Source organism: Carlito syrichta, unplaced genomic scaffold (assembly GCF_000164805.1).
Source record: "Carlito syrichta isolate Samal-C Ts95f unplaced genomic scaffold, Tarsius_syrichta-2.0.1 Scaffold73072, whole genome shotgun sequence".
Lineage (NCBI taxonomy): Eukaryota > Metazoa > Chordata > Mammalia > Primates > Tarsiidae > Carlito > Carlito syrichta.
Window position 1 is genome coordinate 150,814 of NW_007017168.1, and position 11,031 is coordinate 161,844.

The window sequence follows — 11,031 nt, forward strand, 5'->3', positions numbered from 1 at the left end:
TCTTATCAAGAGGGTGCCTGAATGAAACATAATTGTACACCTAACCCTTAACTGTACCCCACAAAACCATAATAAAAAATATTGATTAAAAAAAGTGGGCAAAAGATATGAATAGATACTTCTCAAAAGAAGATATTCGAACAGCCAGCAGATACATGAAAAAATGCTCAGCTTCACTAATCATCAAAGAAATGCAAATTAAAACCACACTGAGATACCACCTAATTCCAGTCAGGATGGTCATCATCAATAACTCAAAAAACAACAGATGCTAGAGAGGATGTGGGGAATGAGAAATGGGAACACTTCTACACTGTTGGTGAGAATGTAAACTAGTACAACCTCTGTGGAAAACTGTTTGACAGTTCCTAAAAGATCTAAAAATCGACCTCTCATTCAACCCAGCAATTCCCTTCGGGGAATATACTCGGAGAAACCCAAATCATTCTACAAAAAAGATACCTGCACACACATGTTTATTGCAGCATTACTCACAATAGCAAAAACATGGAACCAACCATGCTGTTATCAAAAGTAGACTGAATTTTTAAAATGTGTTACATATACACGATGGAATATTATGCAGCCATAAAGGACAAAATTGTGAACTTACAGAAGCTTGGATGGATTTAGAGTCTGTAATACACAGTGATCTATCACAGAAAAAAAGAACTGAGTACCACATGTTCTCAGTCATAAGCAAACCCTAAACAATTATCGTAATACTATAAGAAAGGGATTGGCAGTAGTTAGAAACTGCCAGGAGAGGGAGCAGTGTGTGAGGGGGAACACTTCATCAACAAGGGTACCTGATCTCAAACCAGGTGATGATGGGACCAAAGTGAGGCCCAAACTTTACCCGTACAATGATCATTTGTATATCTATCCCTGAATTGTACTCCACATCTTTAAAATAAAAATTAAAAAATAAAAATAAATAGAAAAAAAAGAAAAATACCTACATAGAGAAAAGGCCAAGTGAAGACAGTGCGATTTGCACAGCCATATGCAAATCAAGGAGAGAGGTCTCCTGAGAAACCAACCCTGCTGACACCTTGATCTTGAACTTCCCGCTTCCAGAACTGTAAGAAAATTCGTTTCTGTTGTTTGAGCACTCAGTCTGTGGCATTTTGTGATAGCAGCTCAAGCAGAACAATACATCATCCTTCTCAATAATGCTCAGGGGGCAGGCAATCCCATGTCTCTCAACTTTTTCCTCCAACCTTTTCCCTGAGCTCAGGGGTCTCAGCTGGAGAGTTCAGAAATGGAGAGAAAGTTTGAGCAGTTTATCATCCTTGCTTTCAAACTTCCTTGGAGCTGCCTTTGGGTTTTATCCTTGAAATAAACACCCCCTTTCTCAAGTTGGTATCTGTTACTCATAGCCAGAAGAATCAACAGAGAAAATAGGAGGTTCCTGGAGATAGAAAACTTTTATCTAAAAAAGAAATGGATCAGTTACAATAAAACTTTCTAGATAGAAGATGTCTGAGATGTGTGTGTGCGTGTGTGTGTTCACACATTAAAAATGTAGTTCTGTTTAAATTCTTTTTTACATGTTAAAATTCTCTATTTTCTTTTCTTTTGTGTGTGTGTGTCAGAATCTCACTCACTCTGTCACTCAGGCTGGAATGCAGTGGCATGCTCATGGCCACCACAGCCTTGACTTACTGGGCTCAGGTGACACTTCCGCATCAGCCTTCCAAGAAGCTGGAACCGCAGGCGCATGCCACCACACCTGGCTAATTTTTCATTTATTGTAGAGACAAGGTCTTTCCAAGTTGCCCAGGCTGGTCTCAAACCTTTGGTTTCAAACAGTCCTCTCACAACAGCCTCTCAAAGTGCTGTAATTACATGCTTGAGTCACCACGCCCAGCCTAAAATCTCTATTTTCAATGTCAATGATAGTTTGTGAGACAAATATTGATACCATTTAAGAATAGTTGGTCATTTAGTATCTGTGACATCATTTTTTTTTGTTGGTCCTTGTTATTTGTAGTTTAGGAAACAGTTTTGCAGAGGCTGTGGAAGAGTGTACCATTTGAGAGAGGTCCTATGAGGGAAAATATGTGTTCCCCTCAAGCACAAGGGCAGGGAAATACAGACAGAAGATGGCTCTAGTAAAATTTCACTCAGACTTCTTTTTTTTTTAACAACTATTTATTACAAAACAGGTTTATTGAATGAGCTAAGTCCAGAAAGAAAGGACTTTATTTTTTCTCTAACCACTGCCTTACAACCAGGTTCTGTGGCTCTCCCTCCAAAACTCCTGAATTGTGGCGAGATGCCATAAATCGTAGTGACAAGTCTCATTCTAGTAAGTGCATCTCTACTTCAGGCTTTGAAATAGCCAGACATGTCCACTTTAACAGCACTCTCATACCTCATTCAAAACTCTGCATGTCCCTGGCTCAGGTCTTCCTTGCAGTAAAGTAGGGACGGAATGTGGTCAGTTTCTTTAGTCTTCCTCTATCTTCTCTCCATCTTGGATGTCTCCAGGCCATGATAAGGGATGAGGTTATTACACAAAGAGGAGTGAATCTCCCCCAGTCAACCATGCCTAAGACTGACAGGCTGTGTGTTCTGCCTCCTTTAATAGCAGAGTCCAAATGCTGGCTCTTTATGGGGCGCATCTGTGGGTTATTGGGAAGCCTTGAGTGGACCCCATATGGTACCACATGCAAGTGGTACATTATCTGGCTCGCCTCCTGCAGCAACCCACTCACCCTCAATCCCATTTCCCCCTGCCCAATACCTCTTCCTCCTGACCCCATGGTCTCTTACTGCTCTAGTTCCTTTGCACAAGCTGTCCTGTTGGCTGAAGTCCCATGATGACAACTCAAGTCCAGCTATCCTTCCATGGTCAAAGCCATGTGAAGACAGTCATGTCTTTTTGCTATACCAGTAAGGAAAAGATAACTTGCAGTCACAGCTCTCCTCACTTATCCTGCCATTTTGAGCTGTCCAAGCCAACCTCTCACCTTCTGAATTCTCCAGGTAGGAGGCACTCCTTTATTCTTTCAACAAATATTTACCAAGCACCTTTATTTGCCAAGCACTGTTTACCAGTCTCTATGTCCCCAGTGCCCATCCCTACACCAAATTCCAGGGAACACTCATCAAGCTCTCCCAAGGGCTTTCACGCCACACCTCACCTACTGCACTGAGCCTGTGCACTTTCCTGTCACTCTGTAAGCTTTCAACCTGGGAGTGGAGGCTGTACTATGTTATACTACAAGGGTCCTCAATCCCTGGGCCATGGACCAGTATCAGTCCATGGTCTGTTAGGAACGTGACCGCACAGCAGGAGATGAGCAACGGTCCGGAGGGCCAGCCCATTCAGAGAGACTTAGAGGGTCCCTGGAAGGTGGGGCAGCGTCGGCGATTATTCTGGAGAAATAGAGAAAGAAAGAGAAAGGGGGGAGAAAGAAAGAGACTGGACTCTGTCTAGTGCAGAAGCCGATTCTGTAGTAGGGATAGATATTAAAAGAAAGAAAGATGGAGGGATAGATATAAAGAGGAAGAAAGAGAAAGAAAGAAAGTGGACAACTGTTCAGTGAAATGAGCAGAAGCCATTTATTGGGACCAACTGTGAGTCTTTTATCCCAAATTTTCACATGTTAAATCACAAGACGGCCGGGCTCGGTGGCTCAGCCTGTAATCCCGTGCCTTTGGGAGGCTGAGGTGAGTGGATTGCCTGAACCCACGGGTTCGAGACCTGCCTGGGCAGCGAGACCTCATCTCTACAATAAATCAAAAAATCAGCCGGGTGTGGTAGCACATGCCTGTAATTCCGGCTACTCAGAAGGCTGAGGTGGAAGGATCGCTAGAGCCCAGCAGGTCGAGGCTGCGGTGGCCAGGAGCAGCCACTGCACTCCAGTCTGGGCGACAGAGTGAGACTCCAACAACAACAAAAAAAAAAAATCACAAGACTTTCACGTGAACACAAGGCTAGGTGGATGAGGCTCATCCCCCCACCCACCGGGTGTTTCCTTAAGCATGAGGAAGGACAATCCCAATCAAATCACAAGACTATTACGTGAACACAAAGCCAAGTAGATGAGGGGCATCCCCCACCCACCAGGCATTTTCCCAAGCATGAGGAAGGACAATCCCAAAATTATCTCACTGTTCCTTATGCTTGGTTTATGTTCCTCAAAAGCAATACAACAATTTTAACATCATAATATTCTAATAATCAATAACTTCTAAAGCTTATGCATACACAACACCTAGTGACTAACTTAAATCCTAATACCTTTCTATTCTGTGCTAATTCTACCTGCACTATAAAAAAACTCTTAATTATAGCTCAGACCAGTTCCTGAAGAATGTGGCCGAGTCCAAAGATTGTGCTGGGCCGTTTCTAGGAACAATTGATTATGATCTCTTAACAAAATGGCTATTCTAAAATCCTATGTATCTATCTTAATTTCTATAAAAGTTTCTAATTCCTAATCCTGATATGTAAGGCTGATCATCAGCAATAAAGCTTCTAAAATAAACCCAAATACAAACTGTAATTGTACTAAAGCCAAAACTGCAATTAGTAGAAAGTGGGAACAATGAAATTTCTAAATAGCTAAATTCTTATAAAACCTCAAAGTATCATGTATGATCATGCTTGGACTAACATAATTCCCTGACGTAGCATGACCTATTCTAAAATACTTTCTATGAATAAAATAAATTCAGTTTCTATTATAAGTAGAAAAAACCTACACTAATTGTAACTAAAAAACCGGTTTAAAAGAATGCAGCCCAGCCCAAAGTGGATGCTGGGCTCTTAGGAATGTGGCCCAGTCCAAAGTTCGTGCTGGGCCTTTTCTGGTAACTGTAGATAATCATCTATACCATCTAAAGCTGGAAACAGCTCTCTAAATGTATATACTAATTCTACAAATATACTTTTAAATCTTATAAAGAAGCTTGTATCATGTATAAGGCTCCCAAATGTGATCTGAGTTTGAACTGTGTTAAGTTTAAAGCCGAAACTGCAGTCTGTGAGAAACAGGAACAATGGATCCCTAGAGTCAGCCATGCCTGTCATATTCTCAGAACTTCATGCTTAGATCATCAAAGTCCCTGCTAGTGGGTAATGCCAAACAACAAAGAAAGGAGGAGGGAATGGGCCTTCAGCTCCTGAACACAACCTGGTGGTCTCAGGGTCCACAGCCCGCCTGGATCCCTAATGCTCAGGCAGGCCTCCACGGCCGGCTCGGCTTCCAACACAACGGGTGTGTGAGCAAAGCTTCATCTGTATTTACAGCCACTCCCATCACTCACATTACCGCCTGAGCTCTGCTTCCTGTTAGATCAGTGGTAGCATTAGATTCTCATAGGAGCGTGCATCTAGGTTGTATGCTTCTTATGAGAATCTAATGCCTGATGATCTGAAGTGGAGCTAAGGTGGTGATGCTAATGCTGGGGAGTGGCTGCATATGTAGATTAACATTAGCAGTGAGGTTTGACTGCACAGAGGCCATAATAAATCAATTGCTTGCAGACTCATATCACAACCCTATCAGTGAATGGCAGTGAGTTGATATACTTCAGTTGTACAGCTGCATCTCGTGGCAGGCTTTAAGTCAGAAACCGACACTTATTTTAGTTCACGTGTGGCCTGCCCATTATTTTATTTACGACTTCCATCCATGACTTTTTTTTTAGTGGTGAATTGTATAATCATTTCATTATATATTACGATGTTATAATAATAATAGAAATAAAATGCACAATAGATATCATGTGCTTGAGTCATCCAAAAACCATTCCCCCCACCCCCCCTTCCCCAGTCTGTGGAAAAATTGTCTTTCACAAAACCAGTCCCTGGTACCAAAACGTTTGGGGACCACTGTTCTACTATGTTCAGAGCCCCTCATGCTTGCCTTCAAAGAGATCTAAAACAATTTCTTCATGGTCTAGAACCTCCACATGTTTGTTTTTTCAAAGATAGGGTCTCACTCTGTTGCTCAGGTTGAAGTGCAATGGAATGATCATGTCTCATTGCAGCCTTGAACTGCTCTGGCCTCAAGAGGTTATCCTCCTGACTCAGCCTCTCGTGTAGCTGTGAGGATCGGTGTAGGTTACTGTCGTGGGCTCTTAATGACTCTTTCATCACTCTTTTGAGTCTATAGTCTTATGAAGATGGGTAATGTGGATTGATGATACTGGTCTCTTTCGGCTTTTAAGTCCAGCTTGACTGTGTCTAATATCTCTGTTTAAAATGTAGGAGCATTTACTGCCTTTTTCAGCTTTGGGGCTTTAGGCAAAATTCTAAGACCATCAGAAAAGTCCAGTTCAATATCCAGTCACAAATAAATTTAGCTCCAAGTTTCCTTGGGAAATCCGTGACAGGGAAATCCGTGTCTTTCGCCTCAGCAGCTTATAACAAAGTCTACAATTTCCTTCATATACATACATTATTATGCCATGTTTAATTACATATTTGTGTAGCAAGGTAAAAAATTAAATAAACTATTACACAAATGTGAAACAAAACACTTTTTTATGTTCCACAGCTGGTCTAATGTTTTCCCAAGTCCTAAAGTTGGACAGGATGGAAAAGCACTCCCAGAGGCCAATGAGGACCCATAGGACACTCCAGGGACAGTGCATGCCCTGCTGAGGTCAACTGTTTTCTAGCTGCCATGAAGTCACATAAGCTCCTCTTCACACAGAGTCCACTTGGGAAAGGAGAGGGGAGAGGAACTCTTGAATAACAGAGCGTTCACTCAAAAGAGATAGTTTCAGAGCTGTCTCTCCTCACAAGTTGAGCACCACCTCACTCCCCCAGCACAATCTCCAGTGGACATTTTGTTTTCTTGCAGGCGTGGAAATGATGGAAGTACCTTCAGATGGTAACTTAGAACCATAGTGCTCAGCTGAATTCAAGTTAATGATGGTTTCTTAAACTGGATTTCCTGATTTTATTTTAGGTTTTCCACATCATCATTTTCAGTGACTAGTGCTAATTTCATATTGAAAGCAGCTCTAATGTTAGCCCAAAAAAGTCCATGTTTACCCTTTTCTTTAGGCCACTCCAAATAAGTCCTCTGCTTCATGAGTGCCCTGAGCTTGTGATACTTGCTGGGAATGCTGTTGTGTGGAATGGGCTCCAGCAAGATCAGGATTAAGTTATCAGACCCCTCACAGAAGAGCTTGTGGTGGGCAAAGTAGAGTTCATAGTGGCACCACTCACTCTGGACAAAGTTGGGAGACAGAACAAAGATGGACTTGTAACTCTTCTCAATGCAGTTGATGATGTTTTCCACAATGCTCTTACCAGGAACAAAGTTTCTCTCATGGAGACAAATCTGTACATCTTCTTTTTCCAGGCAAGGTACCAATTCATTCTTCACCCAGGCAGAATCATGTTCGCTATATGAAATAAAAGCATGAAACTGGAGAGTTCTTTGGAGTTCCTCTAAGGGTGTGTTCCTGGCCCGTCTCCGGGTCTGGGTCCACTGGCTCGCCATCCTGAGATACCAGGGTACATCCAGGTAGATGCAGAGGAAGGTCACGGTCACAGCCAACACCAGCACGATGGTCCCAATGGTGGCGATCAGCAGAGCTGGGTTGCAGGACAATTGCGACACGTGAAAGTCCTTGAGTGGGGTTCCCTTGTAGCTTTCAGGGTAATCACACTTATAAGAATCAGGCCAGCCCTCTAGCACTTCACTTGATAGCGGGCCTAGATTTTTGGTAAATTCTCTTAGCTCACAGGTGCATTGGAATGGATTGTTCCCTGCTTTTATGGACCTAATCTTTTGACAGCTCTGGAAGAAATTTGCTGATGGGTGGGAAATGGAATTGTGATCAATGATCAGCACCGAAAGGCTGCTCAAAGTGCCACACCCAGGAAGGTCAGTTAAAGAATTGAAAGCAACATTGAGTTCTTGCAAAGCTTCTAGTTTCATGATTCGTTTAGGAATGGTCTTTATTTTGTTTTTGTGAAGATCAAGTACCTTGATCCTGGGAGGTAAACACCTGAAAACAGAGTCAGTGAGTATATTTGAAGACAAATTTAACATCACTATATTCTCAGCCCAAGTGCAATTTTCTTCATGTTGATCAGATTTCAAAGAATTCAAGCTGACATCCAGTGTTTCCAAAGATGGCATATCTTTAGTCATGAGGCCTACTTTGAAAAGATCTTTTAATCCATTCTTTTGCAAGATAAGTGTCTCCAATTTAACCAACGTGGAGCAATTTTGAAAAATACTATCTGTGAAAACATTCTGGGTAAAGTTCAAAAACTTAAATGTGCTTGGTGACTGGGGACAAAGCATGTGTATAAAAGGTGTATCTGATATGGTTAACGTCATGATGTTCATCTCAGAAAACACAGTGTATAACGCTGTCTGTGAAAAAAGATAAACTCGGTTTCTAATATGTTCTATTTTCAATGCTTTCAGTGTTGTTTGAGAATAAGTAAAATCTTCTTCGTCGATGCTTTCAACTATTGTTAATTTGTAAACATTAAGATATTCCACAGGTTTGGGCCAAAGGAACTGAAAGACTCCAACCAAGCATTTCCAAGTTACTTCCAAGTGGTTTAGGGTAATATTCATTAAAGTTGAGCCTCTAATGAGTTTCGATAAAAATTTAATTAAAACTTGACAGTTCTCATCATTCAATTTAATATTAGTCAGTTGTAAGCACCCTAAGGTATTAACTGATATGTTCACTTGGACAGAGAATAAGCTATTTGGGTGAAAAACAAGGTGAAGTATCTTTGTATTCAGAATCTGAAGACGTTCTGTGTCATGTTCTTTCACATAGTAACTTCTTAAATCCAAAAGGAGGTAATTTAGATGCAAATGAGCCACTGGCAGCAGATCTAACAGTTGTAACTTTGTAGCACTTAATCCCAAGAAATTTAGTTGCGTGAAGTTGCTGAATTCCTTACAGATAGGCAGGGCATCAAAGTCATTGAATGAGAGGTCTAAGTGCTTCAGACTCACGATAGGATGGCAGGATATCTTTCGCAACTGATTATGAGATAAATCCAAATATTCCAAATCCTGGTTGAACTTGAAAACACTAAAATCAAGTTGCCGGATTCTATTATGGGAAAGTCTCAAAACTGTCAGTCCTGACAAAAAGCGGACATCAGGGATCTGAAGCTCAGATATGTAGTTTTGAGACATATCTAAGACTTTGGTTTTTGGTGGTAGACCTTTTGGAACATGAGTAAGGTTTGCTTTTGACATGTTTACCAAATATTCACTTTCATCAGAGAACTGGATTGCAGCTCCAACTATTATGGCCATAATGCAGACAACATGGAAGCCTCTGACAACTGGTTCTTTGTCTTTGGTCATGAAGTTGCAGTGATGTTGTTCTTCAGAGCATCTTGATAAGAGCCCCAAATCTAGAAATGTAATGTGCATTAATATGAATAAAGATTGGATGATTACTGCCAAACCTCCAGCCACTAAACATAAAATCTAAATGATCCCTTCACTCACTTTTAGAGTCCTTTCTGTTCTGATAATCTAATGTGGTATATATTTTTCCTAGTTATGCAGTTTGCTCACGCCAGAGTGGCAATAGAGACCATGTTATCAAAGAATGATGGCTGACATGTTTAGAGGCTGCCTGAGGAATTGACTCAGGGACTTTTCTTTGTTCTTTTCACAGAACTTTCTCAGAGTTGCAGCAGCCTTCTGGCTGGTGTTTTTTGAAAGCAATTAAGGGCAAATACAAGGAACAGGGGCAAAACTTGGAATTTATTTATTTAAAAAAGTGGGTATTTATTCTTCCATGTTTAAACTTCAGTCACTTTCAAAGTACTCTCTATCTGATGCAATACACCTATCAAGTTGCTGTATCCACTGCTCAAAATAATTTTGATGACTTTTAGTGCTTCTGCCATTTTTTGTTTCACCTCTTCCACGTTGCCAAAAGGACTTTTTGAGGACTTTTTTCATCAGGAAAACAAATTTTTAAAAAAAGTTGCTCAGGGCAAGATCAGATGAATAGGGAGGGTGGGCACAGGGGTCACACTATTTTTAGTCAAAAACTGCTGAACACAGCATGGTGTAGGCAAGTGTGTTGCCATGCCAGTCACCTGTTTGCTGCAATTCAGGACATTTCTTCTGCAAATATGTCACAGTCTTCTCAAAATAGTGAGCTAGACTTTCTACAGTGCTGATCATAATCCCAAAAGACACAATCCTAACATCATAATCCTGAATGTTGAAATCCTAAATGGTCATAATCCCTAATGTCTAACTGAATCCTCAAACCATAATGAATAATTTGGAATTAGGGTTAATTAAGACTTCTAAAAGAAAAATTGAATCTGTTAAAAAAACAAAAAGAGAGAAAGAAAGTTGTTTTTTCACCCCCAATGCATTTGTTGGAAAATTCAGATGAGTGGATTTGCCACACAACATGGCAATGAGCTAGTTTTAGTTTAAAAATACATTATTTGGCTGGGTGTGGTAGCGCACACCTGTAATCCCAGCACTTTGGGAGACCCAGGTGGGAGGATTGCTTGAGCCCAGGAGTTCAATACCAGGTTAGACAACATAGCAAGACCCTGTCCCCAACAGGGGAAAAAATTTTTTAGCTGGGCTCGGTGGCTCAGGCTGTAATCCTGCGCCTTGGGAGGCTGAGGTGAGTGGATTGCCTGAGCCCGTGGGTTCGAGACCCGCCTGGGCAACTTGGTGAGACCTCATCTCTACAATAAATCAAAAAATCAGCCGGGCATGGTAGCGTGTGACTGTAATTCCGGCTACTCGGAAGGCTGAGGCGGAAGGATCGCCGGAGCCCAGCAGGTCGAGGCTGCGGTGACCGGGAGCGGCCATGCACTCCAGTCTGGGCGACCGAGTGAGGCTCCAACTCAAAAAACAAAAACAAAAAAAAACACCACCAACAACAAAAAGGTGGGGGGTAAAACCCGCTTCCTGGTGAGGCTCACCTGCCACGGCCTGGGTTTGGGATGGAGAAACAAGGCTGCTCTGAGAATGTGCAACCACAGACTTAGCTCAGGGGGTTGGGGTTTAAATTTAGACAGCTAGGGCC

General features: G+C 41.7%; 1 protein-coding gene across 1 annotated transcript; it reads right to left on the reverse strand.

Annotated features, from left to right (window-relative positions):
- Window positions 1–6,755: 6,755 nt before the first annotated feature.
- On the reverse strand, window positions 6,756–9,367 carry TLR6 (toll like receptor 6). Its single transcript, XM_008053034.1, has one exon. It carries the CDS (start codon window positions 9,321–9,323, stop codon window positions 6,927–6,929), a length of 2,397 nt encoding a protein of 798 aa, XP_008051225.1. The 5' UTR covers window positions 9,324–9,367; the 3' UTR covers window positions 6,756–6,926.
- Window positions 9,368–11,031: the final 1,664 nt, after the last annotated feature.

What these genes read in the sequence shown, in the direction of transcription:
- TLR6 (XM_008053034.1), bottom strand. Translation starts at nt 9,323, where the DNA reads ATGACCAAAGACAAAGAACCAGTTGTCAGAGGCTTCCATGTTGTCTGC.